General features: G+C 35.3%; 1 protein-coding gene across 1 annotated transcript in view; it reads left to right on the forward strand.

The window, feature by feature from the left end:
* EIF3E (eukaryotic translation initiation factor 3 subunit E) overlaps nt 1-8946 on the forward strand; it is a 44022-nt gene extending 35076 nt beyond the window's left edge. The window contains exons 11-13 of the mRNA XM_047725560.1: nt 6711-6813; nt 7105-7239; nt 8757-8946. Coding sequence (XP_047581516.1) covers nt 6711-6813; nt 7105-7239; nt 8757-8795 — 277 coding nt within the window. The 3' untranslated portion in view covers nt 8796-8946. The remainder of the gene's footprint in view (nt 1-6710; nt 6814-7104; nt 7240-8756) is intronic.
* Nucleotides 8947-17832: the final 8886 nt, after the last annotated feature.

Here is a 17832-nt window from a genome sequence, read left to right on the forward strand (position 1 = left end):
TCAAATGGATTTTTGGTTTCCTAGTGCATATAAAAGTTGTGTTTATACTGTCATCTTTTAAGTGTGCAGTATAGCATTATGTCTAAAAAATCCAGTGTACATAACCTTAATTAAAAATATTTCATTACTAAAAGATAGATGGTAACCATTATCTGAGCTTTCAGTGAGTCATAATCTTTTTGCTGGTGGAGGGTCTTACTCCGATTTTCATGGTTACTGACTGATCAGGGTGGCGATTGCCGAAGATTGGGGTTGCTGTGACAGATTCTTAGGACAGCAGTGAAGTTTTCTACATCTATTGGCTCTTCTTTCACATATGATTTCTCTGTAGCATGTGATACTGTTTGATAGCATTTTACACAGTAGAACTTTAAAAATCCGGGAGTCCATTCTCTCACACTGGCCGCTGCATTATCAACTAAGTTTATGTAATGTTCTAAATCCTTTGTTGTCATTTCCAATAATCTTTACCAAGAGTAGATTCCATCTCAAGAAACCACTTTCTTTGCTTATCCGTAAGCAGTAACTCCTCATTTGTTACTTTTACCATGAGATCACAGCAGTTCAGTCCCATCTTCAGGCTCCACTTCTTATTCTGATTCTCTTCCTGTTTCCACCACATCTGCAGTTACTTTCTCCACTGAAGTCTGGAACCTTTTGAAGTCATCTGTAAGGCTTGGAATTAACTTCTTCCAAACTCCTGTTAATATCGCTATTTTGACCTCTTCCCATGAATCACAAATGTTCTTAATGGCATCTTAGTGGAGAATCCTTCCTTGAAGGTTTTCAGTTTACTTTGCCCCGATCCATCCAAAGAATCACATCTATGGCAGCTATAGCCCTAGGAAATGTATTTCTTAAGTAATAATACTAGAATTTACTCCTTGATCCATGGACTGCAGAATGATATGTTAGCAGGGACAAAAATAACATTAATTTCATTGTAGATCTCCATCAGAGCTCTTGGGTGACCAGGTGTGTTGTCAATGAGTAGTTATATTTTGAAAGGAATCTTTTTCCCTGAGCAAATCTCAACAGTGGGTTTAAAATATTCAGTAAACTATTTTGTAAACAGATTTGCTATCATACAAGCTTTCTTGTTCCATTTATAGAGCACAAGCTGAGTAGATTTGGCATAATTCTTAAGGGCCCTAGGATTTTTGGAATGGTAAATGAACATTGGTTTCAGCTTAAAGCTGCATTAGCCCCTAATAATCGAGTTGGCCTGTCCTTTGAGGCTTTGAATCCAGGCATTGACTTCTCCTTTCCAGCTATGAAAGTCCTATGTGGCGTCTTCTTCCCGTGTAAGGCTATTTACTCTACCTTGAAAATCTGTCGTTTGGTGTAATCTGGATAACTCATTGTAGCTTCTACATTAGCAGCTTCATCTTGGGTACTTTTATGTTACAGAAATAACTTCCTTCCTTAAACTTCGCGAACTAACAACCTCTACTAATTTCAGACTTTTCTTCTGTTGCTTTCTTACCCCCTCAGCCTTCATAGAATTGATAAGAGTTAGGGCTTTGCTTTGGATTAGGTTTTGGTTTAGGGAATGTTGTTGTACCTATTTTGATCTTTTTTCAAAACCACTGAAAATTTCTCCCTATCAGCAATGAGGCTTTTCACTTCTTATCATTCATGTATTCACTTGAAAAATTATCTTTTCTCCCATTAATTTGAAATGCTACCCGTATCATATTTTCTTTCTTACTTTTTTTGTAAGATTTTATTTATTTGTCAGAGAGAGCACAAGCAGGGGAAGTGGCAGGAAGAAGGAGAAGCAGGCTCTCTGCTGAGCAAGGTGTCCAAGGCGGGACTAGATCCCGGGATCCTGGGATCATGACCTGAGCTAAAGGTAGATGCTTAACCCACTGACCCACCCAGGTGTCCCTATTTGTTGTCTTTTTGATAATAGCCTTTCTAATCTGTGTGAGATGATATCTCACTTAGTTTTGATTTGTATTTCCCTGATATTTGTGATGCTGAGCATCTTTTCATGTACCTGTTACCTGTCCATATGTCCTCTTTGGAAAAATGTCTGTTCAGATTCTCTGCCCATTTTTTAGTCAAATTACTTAGGGGTTTTTTGCTATTCAGTTGTAAGAGTTCTTACATATTTTGGGTATTAACCTCTTAGCTTTATCATTTGCAATCTGTTTTCCCATTTGGTGGTAGCTTGCCCTTTCATTTTGTAGATAGGTTCTTTTGCTAGGCAGACTCTTTATTTTGATATAGTTCCCCTTGTTTATTTTTGCTTTCATCATCTTTACTTTTGGTGTCAGATCAAAAAAATTGTTGCCAAGACTGATGTCAGGGCGCTTACCACCTGATGTTCTTGTAGGTATTTATGGTTTCAAGTTTTATGTTCAAGTCTTTAATCAGTTTTTAATCCATTTTGAGTTAATTTTGTTTATGGTGTAGGATGGTAGTCCTAATTTCAGTCTTTTGCATGTGGCTGTCCAGTTTCCCCAACACCATTTATTGAAGAATATATAATCAAAGAATTTACAATTACCCATTGTATTCTTTGCTCCTTTGTTGTATATTAATTCAACATATATGCACGGGTTTATTTCTGGGCTTTTTATTCTGTTCCATTTGTCTATTTTTATTAATACCATACTATACTAATCAGTTTTGATTAGTATAGCTTTGTATTATAATTTAAAATCAGGATGTGTGATACCTCCACCTTTGTTCTTCTTGCTCAAGATTGCTCTGGTTCTTTAGGGTCTTCTGTGGTTCCATACATATTTCTTATTTAGCATATTCAATATCTTGTTGCATCACTTGAGAAAGGAGTGCTCGTCAGCTTAAAGAGATGTATAAGGGATATTTACACAAAATATTTGAATGTCTGTTTTAGGCTGCCTGTAGACAAGGTTGAGATTTTCTATACAATCTGAATACAGGAAATTGTTTTTGTGCTTAAGATCTTGATCAAATAGATCTTTTTCTCAAAATTCTTTATTTTGACATATTCTGTCTTTTAGTTTATTGATAAACTGAATTATTTTATTTATTTTATTTTTTTTTAAATTTTTAAAGATTTTTATTTATTTATTTGACAGACAAAGATCACAAGTAGGCAGAGAGGCAGGCAGAGAGAGAGAGGAGGAAGCAGGCTCCCTGCTGAGCAGAGAGCCCGATGTGGGGCTTGATCCCAGGACCCTGGGATCATGACCTGAGCTGAAGGCAGAGGCTTTACTCCACTGAGCCACCCAGGTGCCCCGATAAACTGAATTATTTTAAATATAAGCATTATACACGGTAGCATAAGCCAACTTTTGCTCTTTAAGCTTTAATAGGATTTTTATTTTTAAATCTTTACTATTTTTGCATAAAATCAGTAGGCTGTAAGAAATGTCAATTTTGAGGATTTCTGTCGTTTAATTTCTTTTATTCTGTGTATTTTCATGTTATTTAAAAGAAACTGGACTGTTGCCACATTCTTGTATTCATTCTCAGAATAATTGGTAGCCTAGATAACCTGAGATGCCATCAATAATTTACTAATACTTCTTGGACCTTATTTCAGGTTTTGCTTTGACCTGATTTAATACATAAAGGATCAACAAGTACAATGCAAAGCTGTAGATCCCCAAAGTAGGATTATGGGTCAGAGCTTGCATATAGATATTTATGGTCCTTGATGCATATTGCCATATTGCCCCAGCCACGTTGGAATATGAGACAAAGTATGGATGTAAAGAAAGGAAGGATGAAGAATTCTGTGTGGAGTTACTATGCACAATAGACTTTTCTCTCTTTTATGTTAAAAATCTGACCTTAAATATTTCTTTAAATAATACCTCCCCAAGCCTCCAGTCTAGAATTAGTAAACTCTTTTGCATCGCACATAGCTTCTTCTACTTTTTTATCTTTATACTTAGAATAGTTTATATATTTCAGGGATGAAGTGACTGTCCTCTGCTCCCTATCCCCCAGCTTAAACTTTATAAAAGTGGGGAATAGACTGTCTTTTGTCATTAGTATCTAACAGTTCATATTTTGATGAATGAATGGCAAGGAAGAAAGACAATTGATTTGGTTTGGCTGGCATGTGGTACTCATGGGGGAGAATAATGAATAATGAGAGGTTGGAAAATGAGGTTGTAGCTAAATTGTAGAGAACCATGAATGAGAAATTTAGAAGTTTGGATTATTGTTTTGATGGAAGGGCTTTGTTAAAGTTTTGAAAGGAATTTGGGCATAAACTGGTTAGTTGGCAATTATGTAAAATAGATTTAGGAGAGATTGAAGAGGTAGATTAGTTAAAAAACTGGGAAATAGTAATGGAGCCTGGACTAGGGGAGTGACCAATTTAGGAATCATACAGTAAGTGTTTATTACTTGCCTCCTGTAAACTGGGCATTGGTGCTGATTGCTGGATAGATAGCAGTGAACAAAGAAGCTATGGTTCAAGCTCTTTGGTTATATATACAGTGTATCACGAAAACAGATATTCAGCAGAAAAAACTACAACTTTTATGATTGCTCCAAAGAAAATAGAGGGGCTGTGAAAGTATCAAATAGATATGTTACAGTTTGCAGAGGTGTCTTGGAAGGCTTATGAGGGCTCATGTAACAGCTAGCTGAATGAAGAAGGTGGATGAGCCTTTTAAGCACATGACAAAGTATATGCAGAGGCCCCAAAGTGATTAAAAAGTTGGCATGTTTAATGAACAGAGAGGTATGGCTGGTGGAGAGGAGCCCTCCTTGTAAGAGTAGAATGATTAGATAAGAGGCAGTGGCTTAAAGAAAATTCTGTCTTCTCAGTTGTATATGGCAGCAAGAAGAGGAATCCAACAGATAACCTAGGCTTCAAAACTGATTGTTTCATTAAAATATTACTTTCTTAACAATCCTTATAAACAGGTTTTATATTATAATTAAAAAACATGTTTATAATACCAACTCCACATAATTTGTAGCTTACTGGGAATACTTTTACTGCTCTTTAAAACAAAATATAGTGATCTTAAACATTGGAGCTCTAATATATTTAGTACAGTTTCTTTTGTGTTTTTCAGAGTAAAATGCTTTTGACCTCACTTTAAAGAGTTGTGTTTTGGAGGGATGTAGGAGACACACAAAAGATAAATTGCTATAGGACGTGATAAAATAATGAATATATTTTGGAAAATCTGTTCCTTACCTTTAGAGTTGAGCTTTAGGTTAGAGTATTAGATACTTGCTAACTATAGCAGTGCAGAGACAATGAAATTTACACATTTTTAAAGTAAGTCAGACACTAACAGGAAACACCAGCTGTGGGAATTTTTACCAGTCAAAAAATATGCCTTTTTGTTCAAGTAAATTTACACAATTCTCTCTTTTTAGTAGCTTAAATAAAAGGAGGGCTAGTGGAGAACAGTGATAAAGAGAATAAAATGAAATCCATGAAATTGAAATAATGGTCATGGATTAATTGTTCTTTATTTTTGCTAAGAATGTGTACTTAGAACAAAATTGATCGCAAAAACACAGAGAACAAAATTTTGAACACATAAATCTATGGAGTTTTATGGTTGAGTTGGCTCATATTCATCATCAAGATGTTTTTAACTCAGAAGCATATTTTAAGGATAAATTTTAAATGACTTTATCTTTGTAGATTTAGTTTGTAATTATTTTATTGATAACCTAACTTAATTTTTACATTTTGCGTGAAATTCTATTAACTCTTTTTCAGTAAATGTATAAAATAGGAATAGCACAGATAATATTCTCATAAGGGTATTTTTTTATTAACTAGGTTATTTGGGTTGGAAGCTCTAGAATTACATAATGATGTGATTGCCAATGTCTTGACTACATTTTAAAATCAGAAAGGCTATCAGATGAGGAATTTTAGTTTATAATATTCTGAGGAAAGACTTTGTTATTGATATTCTAGTTGTCTTCATCAAATGAATGGTAACATTAGAGGGCCTGATAAGTGTATAATGTCTTCAATGAAGAGAGGTGAAAAGAGAACAGTTAATGTTGAAACACCCATATATGCATACATACATACTGTATACTCTTAAATACTATGCATGCCTACTCTTCTGTCAGCTGGGTGATTTACTTACTACCACCGAGGGGTGCCTTTGTTAGTCCTGATAAATTATAAAAGGCCTGTAACGGCCTCTTTTTCAACCAGATCATCTCCCTTGCTCCTTTCCCACTCTCCCTCTTTTTCATTCTGTGTATATGTGTGTCTTTCTCTTTCTCTGAAATTCAGTGGCCACTTAGGTTATATATTGTGCAATTCCCAGAGTGCCCTCAGAGTTTACAACATAAATATATACACTAGCCCTAAGATTTGATTATTTCATTGCATTATACTTATCACTGATGTTCCTTGTAGTAGACTTAATTTGTGTAATCATTATGGATCGTAAAACCTTTTTCTCCCTTAAGTCATTATTAGTGGAGCACCTGCTAAGTGTAAGGTGCTGTTCTAGAAGCCAAAAGATTTCTGTAAATGTGGAATATGGTCCCCTCTCCTCAAGGATCTTTCAGTCTGGTTGGTGAATTGGGATAGGTCTTGCACAGTACAGCATAATAGCACAAACGTGAACAGTGCCATATTGAGTCCTAGTATTCGAAAGAAGGCGATCCATAAATGCCTGAAAGTCTCTATGCAGAGTGTGCTTCAGAGACTGTGTACATGAAACTAAGTTTTTAGACTCCATTGACAGTATTTTTACTTTTTTCATCAGCATGTTGGCAGACAAACTGAACATGACTCCAGAAGAAGCTGAAAGGTGGATTGTAAATTTGATTAGAAATGCAAGACTGGATGCCAAGATTGATTCTAAATTAGTGAGTATTAAATTAATTAGACTACTTCTGTTAAGGTGCTGACTCTTTTATACTTTTTTGGGTATTTTTCATTAGGACATTTTGTTCTATTCTGTTAATAATTTTTGCTTTGTGTTAAGGCAGCAGCAGCCACCTTTTTGTTGTCGTTGTTGCTGGATGAATATTGTCATCTCTGTACAGTGCATGAAAATGTGTGCAGTGGTCATGTAGTGTTGCAATGTCATGCTCGTGACCTGCCTGGGAAACTCAGTTGTAATATTACAGGATCAATTTCCCTCTGTCTCATTTTAGGGTCATGTGGTTATGGGTAACAATGCAGTCTCACCCTATCAGCAAGTGATTGAAAAAACCAAAAGTCTTTCATTTAGAAGCCAGATGTTGGCCATGAATATCGAGAAGAAACTTAATCAGAATAGTAGGTCAGAGGTAAGAACCACATATTTTCTGTTTTGTCTGGAATTTAGCAATGACATCAGTATTCTACTGGACTTCTTTTGAGAACATATTAATATATTGTTTATTTCTGATTTTGTATTTCTAATTGGGGGTGTGAACATTTTTTAAAAGATATATTACTAAACTGAAAAGAATTTTTCTTAAATGTATTATATGTGTTAGTTACAGAAACTGAGAAAATTGTGTTCCTAGTTTATTGTATCTGTTTTTCTTTTCTTTCATTCTGCCTGTGTGACTTCATTGACTCCTTTCCTAAGGGTTTACAGCACATCATTTTGATACTAGCATATGATAACTTACATATGTAGAGTTCTTTTAAGTGGTTGAAATTTGTGTTCTTTTTAAGTCTGAAGAAATACTTTTACAAAAATGTTGGGTCTTATTAGCTATTAGTGTTGATCTTTAAAAACTTGATTTTATCTGATACTCATATTTAACTATGTCAAAAAAATATATCCCCACTTTGGTTGACTGTGCATCTTAGATTTTTTTTTTTTTTTTTTTTTTAAACAGATCACAAGTAGGTAGAGAGGCAGGCAGAGAGAAAGGGGGAAGCAGGCTCCCCGCTGAGCAGAGAGCCCGATGTGGGGCTCGATCCCAGGACCCTGAGATCATGACCTGAGCCGAAGGCAGCGGCTTAATCCACTGAGCCACCCAGGCGCCCCATGCATATTAGATCTTAAAGGAACTTGATTGGCCTTGTAATTTTGGGATCCCAGACCAGCTTTAAGGCTTTTTAGCCATTATGATTATGTGTAAACTAGAGCATAGGAAGGTTTTTTTGTTTTTTTGTTTGTTTTTTGTTTTTTTTTTTAAGGAAACAAAACAGCTTCAGTGTCCTCCTGTGATTAAAGTTTTAGCAAAAGATTCGTGTCCTTTGAATAGTTCTTCAGTTTTAAAAGAGAGGAAGAATTGGGAAATTATGTTTATGCCTTTTCTAACCAAGTCCAGAATAACTCAACCTAAAACAGCTTTTTTTTTTTTTTTTTAAGATTTTATTTATTTATTTGACAGACAGAGATCACAAGTAGGCAGAGAGGCAGGCAGAGAGATGGGGGAAGCAGGCTCCCTGCTGAGCAGAGGGACCGATGCGGGGCTCGATCTCAGGACCCTGAGATCGTGACCTGAGCCAAAGGCAGAGGCTTAACCCACTGAGCCACCCAGGTGCCCCTAAAACAGCTTTTATATAATGTTCTTTTTTGTATGCCTGAGGATCAATTTGTATTGACTTTCATTATAGTACTGGTGATACTGTCATTGTTACACTTTATAATTGGTCAAAAACTGGTTTAGATGGTATTTTGATGTGTGTTTTTTTTTCATTCTAAGCATAATTGACATTTAGAAATTGTGGATGTTGTTAAAATCTTAGAGAGTGGTTTTGGGCTAGAATACTAAAAAGGAAATGCTAATATCACTTTTTTCTAAGCTAGCTTTTTAGAAAGTACTTTCTTCTCACCTTATACATTTCTCTTTGTGTGTTCTAGGCTCCTAACTGGGCAACTCAGGACTCTGGCTTCTACTGAAGAACTGTGTAACGATAAGATGAAAAAACTATAAAATAAAGATGAAATAATAAAACCATTATATTAAAGGGTTACCTACATTTATGAACAATTAACATATTAGAGCATAAATTTTAGGGAATTTGAATAAAATTGGCTGTGTTTCATTTTATCTTGTTGTGAATTTCCTTGTATATCCAAGTGTGTGTTTTTTTAACTTTTCAGTTTGGAATAATTGTAGATTCACAGGAAGTTGCAAAAATAATAGAGAGAGGTGTCATGAACCCTAAACCTATTTTACCTGTTGTTGTATCTGTGTTACTGTAATACATTATCACAATCAGAATCTAGACATAGGGACAATGTGTGTAAATAGCTCTGTGCCATTTTATCACTTGTGTAGATTTTATCACTTGTGTAGAATACTGTAGATTTCAGTACAGTCAAGATAAGGAACTCTCTTCTTTTCTCCACCATCATGGTGTGTGGGCTCGTCTGTTCCTTACCGTGTCTTCTCACAAGACCTCAGGATCAAGTGATTCCCGGCCAAGGAACAAAAGCAGAATTATTACATTCCCCATGGGATTGAGATGAAAATTGGTAATAAAATCAGGTACAACTCCAAGAGGAGGCACTGGAAAAGAAGCAGGCTGGGTCTATAAGGGATCACACATGAGGTGGCACACATTTATGTTAAGTGAAGGTCACATGCTCATATCCTGTCACTCTGAACATCACTGCTACCTGAACAATAGACATTTTTATGGGAGAAATGATTTCTCTGTTACTACTTCTGCACCAGTAGGTTGGTTCAATAGTAAATATGTGAGACATTTTGTTCAGGGAAAAAAAAAAAGATAAAGAACCATCATCATTATGAACTTCTCCCTCTGTGGTCATACCTACCTCTACTAGCTTTAACCCCTAGCAACCACTAATCTGTCCTCCATCTCTATAATTTGTCATCAGTAAGATATTTTAGAAATGGAATTATACAATGTATGATTTTTTGAGTTTAACTTCTTCTACTCATAATGACCTTGAGATCTATCCAAGTGTTATATATATCAGTAGTTTTTTCCCATTTATTGCTAAGCCTTTCTCCATGGTATTAAGGTATCACATTGTTTAACCATGAACCTTTAAGGAGATTATGGTTGTTTCCAGTTTGGGGCTTGCACAAATAAAGCTGCTGTTTCTTAATTTCTTAAAGTGGGCAGCTACAAGGACTTAAAAGGAGTATAAGCTAAACTTTATAAATGACTTCTTGAATCTTGCAATGCGTGCACACGCGCGCACTCATGCACACACTTGAACACGTTTTATTGGATACCCAAGATCTTTAAATATATAAAGCTCTGGGTCTCCTTTTCAGAGAAGTGGTTTGATTTTCACTTTGGTTGTTGAACTAAAACTTAGTCAGACAAAGACATTTCTATTTCCACACTCAAAAAGTGGTACAAGGGTAGGAGATGCATGCATACTGGATTTTTATTTGGCATCTAATTAGGTCACCTTCACCCCGCAATTAAGTTTAGAGAATATGGACCGGATTTGGTCCATGTGCTGTGGTTTCAGATCCCTGGTTTATGGTATTGGTTCTACTAAACTAGCCCAAAGGTGCTAAAGTAAGGGGGAGGGTTGCTGGTTAGGGTAAGCCAAATGCTGATTTTTTTTATTCCTACCTAGCCAGTGTTGTGAAAATGCCAACTTCAAAGGATCATCTATAATACAAAATGGTCAAGGTTCATAGAGGAGTACCAAAAAGGGGCATATCTGTAACTAGATCAAAACAGGCCCATCTTACCTTGAGTTCAATAGCTAACAACATGAATCAGAAGTATAGATCTATAAGAAATAGTTACACAAAACTAGATAAAATTACATGTTATTCGAGCTATACAGAAATAGGAAGTATGTTAAGCTGCCTGTTTCCCTCTTCACCAGTGATCCAAAGACAAAAAGTTCTTAGAGGCATCATTAATGACTTTATCTTAAGATTATAGCTCAACCAAACCACGTTAATGGCAAGGATTTCTAGGTGATTACATGGCGGTTAAAAGCAAGTCTAACAGTTGTTTGATATGCTTTAGTGGACCAGTAGGAAAAAACCCAAGGAGGAAAGATAGGAAGCTAATATTAAGCATTTACTATGTGTCAGGCATTTTCACATTTATATATCTGGAAAATTTTAAGAATGAAAGCTAATATTTGAGTGCCTCAATTTTGCCTGGAAACACTGAAATTTGGGTGTTAATATTTGTATATTATTGATGAAGAAACTGATGGTTACTCTGTCCCACCTACTAAATGTTAAAGCAATGAATTGAATATAGGCTTTTTCAGTTACAGCACACTGCCCCTTCTTACATCATTATTGCCTTAAGTTGACAAAGGTTTAAGTGGTGTATGGTAAGTGGGTTGTAAAGGAGGATCTTGATCCATAAAACTATTCAAGTCTCTTGGCACCATTATCTTCAAATGAGAGTAAAAGATGTTCTATTTTTTTCTACCAGTATAATCATTGGATACTAGTGATTCCACCAAAAACTATTTGGAACTGACAAAACTTCGATAAACATCTCTGATTTTTTTCTATTTATGGTTTACTCCGTCAGGGTTATCCATTATATGAATAATTAATGTTCACTTTTCTACCACTTTTTGCTTTTCACATATTGCTGCCCTTTGATCTTGAAAGATGATACCACTATAGATTACTAATGTATCAATGAGAAAAAAATACAAAATGGCTATTTTTACACATTATCTATACTTGTTTGTTGTTAAAATGTATTCTTGAAATTGGCATGGAAACAAATTACCTCGTTCTGGAAATAATTATAACTTTAGATAACAGGTAAACTGTCCCAGTAAGATATTGAGCACAAATGACATAGTGATTCATTTTCTTTTTTGTGTTCTCTTGTTTCCATTCAAATAGACCGTTGTATGTGTCAGTAACATTTACAGGCACTGGGAACACATTGAAGAGCAAGAGCTCATGAGGCTTACATTAAGTAAATAGTTTATTGTGTATTTTTTTAAGTTTCTATGCATTCCCAAGCATATATGTTTATGCTTTTTAAAATATGAAATACATAAAAGAAAAACCAATGCTCATTTACCCAATACTCCTCCTTACTACTCAAGAAATAGAATGGTCCTAGAAACTTTGACAAGCTTGTGGGCCCTTTGTTGATAGTATTGAGAAGCGACCACTACCATGACCTTTATGTTAATAATTCCTTTGCTCTTCTGTATGGCTTTGTGGACACACATATATGCTTAACATGTTTTTGAAGTGTTTAATTGAAATTATGCTTAGTAATCTATTGCTTGCTTTTCCCAACACAGATTCATCCACATTGGTATATTGGCATTGGTGTATTCAGCTATAGTTGATTCTTTTTCACTGCCTTGTGATATTCTGTTGTCTGAATATGCCATATTTAATTCAGCCAAATATTGGCAAACACATGTGTTTCCATGTTCTCCTTTATCTAGAGTTTTTGGAACCGGTCTGACAATTGTGTTATGAATTGGTGAGTTAAATCAATTTGCTTTTATTATGATTTCTAACCTATATGAATTTATTTCTACCATCTCGTTGCAAGCTTTCTGTTTATCCCACTTTGGCTTTTTTTTTTTTTTTTTTAACCCCACCCCCTATTTCTTGACTTTCTTACGGTTTGATTTTACTCTCTTCTAGCTAGGCAACTAAATGTTCTCTTTCTATTTAATGATCATCCTAGAAATTTTAACATGTTTTTTAACTTAATGTCCTAAAATTAATATCTCTGCCCCTCTCTAACAATATAAGGAAAATTTTTACTGCAGTGATCTTCCCCCCCCCCCCAGTTATTTGTGTCCATTCTGTTTTTATTGTAACGTCTTAAGTTAGACATTGTACAATAATGCCTTTTTTCTTATTCATTCCTTTTGTAATGCAACGTTCCTCAGGTTCCTTTTAGGTTGCTTTTGCGATCTTTTTAGTAGCATTCTGAAGTTTCACTATGATGTGTCTAAATGTGAATTTTATTTACACTGGTTAGGATTCATTTGTCTTCTGATTCTGAAAACAGCTTTTGTCTTACATTAGTTCTGGAAAGTTACTCTTTGGATAATTCTCCCTGGTTCTTGTTTGTTTTTGAGTTGCCCCCAAAAACCTCCCTCTCTTTCATACTTTATATCTCTGCCACCTGTGCTGCATTACATTTTTGCATAGTTTCTTCAGTTCTTTCTTCCAGTTTGTTAATGATCTCATAAACTGTATCTGATTTGCTCTTAAGGCTCCATGGAATTTATTTCAATGATTTCATCTTTGGTAGTTTCTTCTTTTTTTTTTTTTACTATTTTCCAATGCCAACTTATATTCTGTGAATTTATTATATATTCTGTGTTTTGAATCCATCTACTTCTGTGCACCATTCTTACCCAGGCTATCCATCCCTTAATGAATATAATATTTTCTAAATTACTCTCCCTATAACTATTCCTGACCCCCTGTTCCCACCTGTTTTCATGAATATTCAGTTGATGTCTGAGACAGACACACAAACATAATACTATACAGTAAGAGCTATTCTATGTGAAAACACTTAGACTTATGAAAGATACTTTTTAATAGTTAAGGTCAATTGAAGACTTGCAAAAATCATCATTAGCTACAATTTATGAAATGTTTCAAAACATCTTTCTCTTGATCTTGGCCCTTTCTTAGTACTGATGGAAATGAAAAGAGAGACAGATACACCAATGACCTCAGATGTTTTCCTTCCTCTCTACTTCCCAGTGGTCAGGAAAATAGCTGGACAACATACAAAACTGTTGACTTTAAAGTTCTCAATATTGTGAACTCAGGTTTTCCAGCCTACTGTTGATCCTCACATATGACCCCTGTTTTCTTTTCCAGCTGGTAGATGTGTGGACAAAGGATACAGGTATCCTCAAATACCCTCAAGTATCCCGAAGAGGTCACTTGGAAGCTAAATACTTCTGGTTCTAGTACCACCACTAAACAGGAGCAATTGAAAACCCAAATCAGATTCACCTCCACAGTAAAAAGGTCAGAAGTAAAATAGTGAACTGTAAAGACTATCAATAAGAAAGGTAATCAAGGCCAAGTTCAAACTATCTGCTAGGGTGAAATGTTTAAGATTTTCAATGAGGCTTTAATTAGATTCTTACAAAATAGCCTGCTTTAAACTGTTGTTTGTGTTTTCCATGCATAATTTACTCTCATGTCTTTTAAGTTCCCTTAGAGATCAAGCCATTATCTGGAAAAGTGTTAACTTTCTGGAGAGGTAGCACAAACTGTTAGGCTTTGTTAATTTTCCATCTCCTGTATTTAATAAACTGTTTGACTCTTAGAATCTGCACGAAATAACATTAATCTGCATCTCCTATTTTGGTTCTGAAACTCTGGTTTTTGTGTTGGCTTCCATTTAGTCTGATAGGATTGGGAGAACAATGCCAGATTGATTCATTTGTTTTTAAGTGTTGTGAGGACAATTGAGGGGTGAGGAAAAGTTGCTCTTTTGAACTGGGAAACAGCATGGGCACTTAGGCACAACTCCAGGTGTGTGTGTACAGTTGTGTCTGATTGCTTAAAGGTATATATCTAAGATTCCATGTTGATCAGTGCTAGAACCCAGCTGTTGGAGGATCAGAGGCAAGCTTATTCAGAGCAGCACGGAGAAAAAATTGGATCACAGAAAGACAGTCCTATTTAATCAGGTCTTGAAACCTGGCAGCTCTCCTAGGAGAATAGGATACTATTGAATTACATTTATTTATGGCCATTTTTTCTTGCCTTTTCTATTGCTCTTTAAGCACAGTAGCTATGAAATATGTTCATCTTTGTACTCCCCAAACAGTAGGCATGATAATAGATACTGTAGATATTTACTCCTTCACCACCCATTCATTCATCTTGGTACACAAGTAATGCTTGGGAAGTACTAAAGCAGCAGCCTAGTAGATGAGGCATTGCTGTGAGTCTCTCTGGTTGGTTTCCTTACGGAGTATGCAACTTTTCACTTGATTTTTTTTTTTTTTTAAGATTTTATTTATTGATTTGACAGAGAGAGATCACAAGCAGACAGAGAGGCAGGCAGAGAGAGAGAGAGGGAAGCAGGCTTCCTGCCGAGCAGAGAGCCCGATGCGGGACTCGATCCCAGGACCCTGAGATCATGACCTGAGCCGAAGGCAGCGGCTTAACCCACTGAGCCACCCAGGCGCCCCTTCACTTGATTTTAAAGACAAATGATTTGTATAGAGAGGAAGCACACAATTAGCTTTGTATCTTTGTTCAGTTAGCTAATCAGACCAGAGCTGTTGGTCCATTTGTCCATAAGCCAGTTCGTGTTTCTCCATTCTTAGCCACAGATTGCACCTTGAACCTTTGCCAGCTGTTTCCTAAGTGCATGCCATTGGATGTGAGGGAGACCTGAAAAGAGTGCAGATATATCAGCTTAAAATCATCACAGCTTTTAAAAACAAAACAAACAAAGCATAAAGCATGAATCCCATAATGGTAGATCAGAGGTTTTATCTTGGTATAGTCAAAGGTCAGTACATTGCTGCCATATGTGCTACTATCAGAGTAAACACTATGTGATAGAGACAAAACTTAAGCTGTGACAAACAAGTATTAGAACTTTTTATATCAATTTTATTTAAAAAAATTAAATTTCTACTGACAGGTTAGTATAACTAGTCCTAGGAAATATCGGGTAGAATGTGGCCTCATTGATTCAGAAATTGTCCAGAACTCTACACAACCATTATGCCTTGTGTTTTAATAGATGCTGTGATTAGAAAACATTCTTGGTTATCTAGTAAGAACTCCCTTGCCATGGGACTTGGGGCCTGTTCTTTGAAGATTTGTAGGACTCAAATGAAATTTCACCAACAATCAATAAAAATGCCTCTTTTTTGCTTCATATTTTCACTTTTACTTACCAATGATGCATATTATTTCAAGTGAGTTTCAAAAGGATGTTGTAAGTTGAACATTATTCTTCAGGTTTACCATTTGATCATCTGGTAAACTTTTCTTATCTGACATGAGTGACTGAAGGAGCTCTGGGAAGAATAATTGACTCTAAAGCAAAAACAAAACAAAAAGTATAATCCCATGGTGACAAAATTATCACACTTATAAGATGCTGCATTCTCTTATCAGAAAACAGAGTGAACATTTAGGTGAATCATCATTCAACAAATTTAGAAAAAATTATTGAAATAGGTTGCTCTCTTCTAGAGCATTCAAAGGAAAAAAAGGCAGGGAGAAGAACTCCCTTTGGCATCTCTGGATATTTGAATAGACAAGGAAGAACTGTAGCTCTTTTTTTTTTTTAAGTAAATTATCCTAAGAACACTCTGCCCCAACATAAGAATGCCAGTGGAATAAGAGATGGTAACACAAGATGCACCAGGAGACTCGAGGTTTTGTGTGTTTGAAACTTATATTCTACTATAATGACTAAATTGTAGAGAAGCAAAGCTAATGTGTGTGTGTGTGTTTGAATTTGCCCAGTGTTTTTTTGGTTCTGTCTTCTAGGAGCAGACAAACTTCTTTTGTTTTTTATTTGTTTGCTTGTTTGTTTTTAAAAGGTCACTCCAATTTTATAAAACAGTATAAGACAAGGAAAATTAAAAAGTTATACTACATTAGAACAATAGATTTGCTCAGAATAGAAATGCCAAAAGCTCATAAAGGTATACAGTGGTTTGCAGTGTTTTCTTTCACATAACTTACTCAGTTGAGTAGGACTTCTTTTTATATTTCAACTTTTAGTTTTACTATAAACAAAAGTGAAGTAAATACAATGATTGTTATCAACTGAGTGCGAGATGAAATCTCAGTATTTGAAAGGACATAGATCTTATAAACTTGCTTTTGATTTTAATTCAGGAATAATTACGTTGGATTTTTATGTATGACTGGACAAAAAAACATGTGGTTGTGTGTTTTGGCATATGTTCTTCCAGCTTTTTCAGTGATAGTCATGATAACCAACAAAGGAAATTTCGATTGGAAGTCCTTTTTCTGCACCAGATTCTAATCATCACTGTAAGAATAATTCTAACACCTATTGGTTACTTTTGCTTGAAGAACTTATGTCGATATATGCGTCGATGACTTTAAGTGGTAGAGAATAGAGACGTGGAATTCAGAGAAATAAACTTTTGAAATAGATACCTACACAATACCATGCTCTTTTCTAGCCCCAATGCTGTTACCAGAAAAAGATTTGGGTAAGTCATAATGAAATAAGTTGAAATAAAATGTTTTTATAACAGATATTTTTTCCATCATTCACGTTTATAGCTTTCCCCTGAGAGCAGAATTAAATTTATAAACCATAGCTTTAACATATACCATTACCATAAAGGAAAAGAATGTGCATGTGCACATGCTCACACATGTAGAAAAGTCTAGATTTTAGTATCAAATAGAGATGTGAATGTTATGCAATCAACAAAACACTGTTGTGCAATAATTAAAGAATTTTTAAACTGAAGATTAAATTGGAATGTTGTTATAAACATAAGGGAAATGGCCAACATTTTTCTTTGTATCAAAAGAAAACTCATTTCTAAAAATAAGCACCCTCTTTGTGATGACCCTTTAAAATAGTTTTAAGTGATTCCATTCACAGATGAGCTTTTGGGTCTGTAGCACTTTGCTGTAAGTGGTTTGCTCTTTGATCCTGTAGCCTTTAATCAGGTGTGTGTCTAGGAGAAAAAAGCACTGGCATAGGAATATCACCAGCCAGATTCTCCACATCTCTCTGACAGTGAACATGGCATGACTAAAACATGCTGCTGGGTCCTGAAAGGTCTCCTTTGGTGTAAGGACTTAAGAAGATAGTGGTTAAAGCCATTCCCCATTGCTAAACTTTATTTTATCAAATTGAGGCAAACACGGACCTTTCTAAAGTTACCAAACTTAAAAAACCAACTTGATGGGGAAAAAAAGGAAAGTGTTTTTTTAATCTTTCATGTTTCATTTTACTTTCCCAGAAATCAGATTTAAGTAAAAGGAATG

Source organism: Lutra lutra, chromosome 4, assembly GCF_902655055.1.
Source record: "Lutra lutra chromosome 4, mLutLut1.2, whole genome shotgun sequence".
Classification (NCBI taxonomy): domain Eukaryota; kingdom Metazoa; phylum Chordata; class Mammalia; order Carnivora; family Mustelidae; genus Lutra; species Lutra lutra.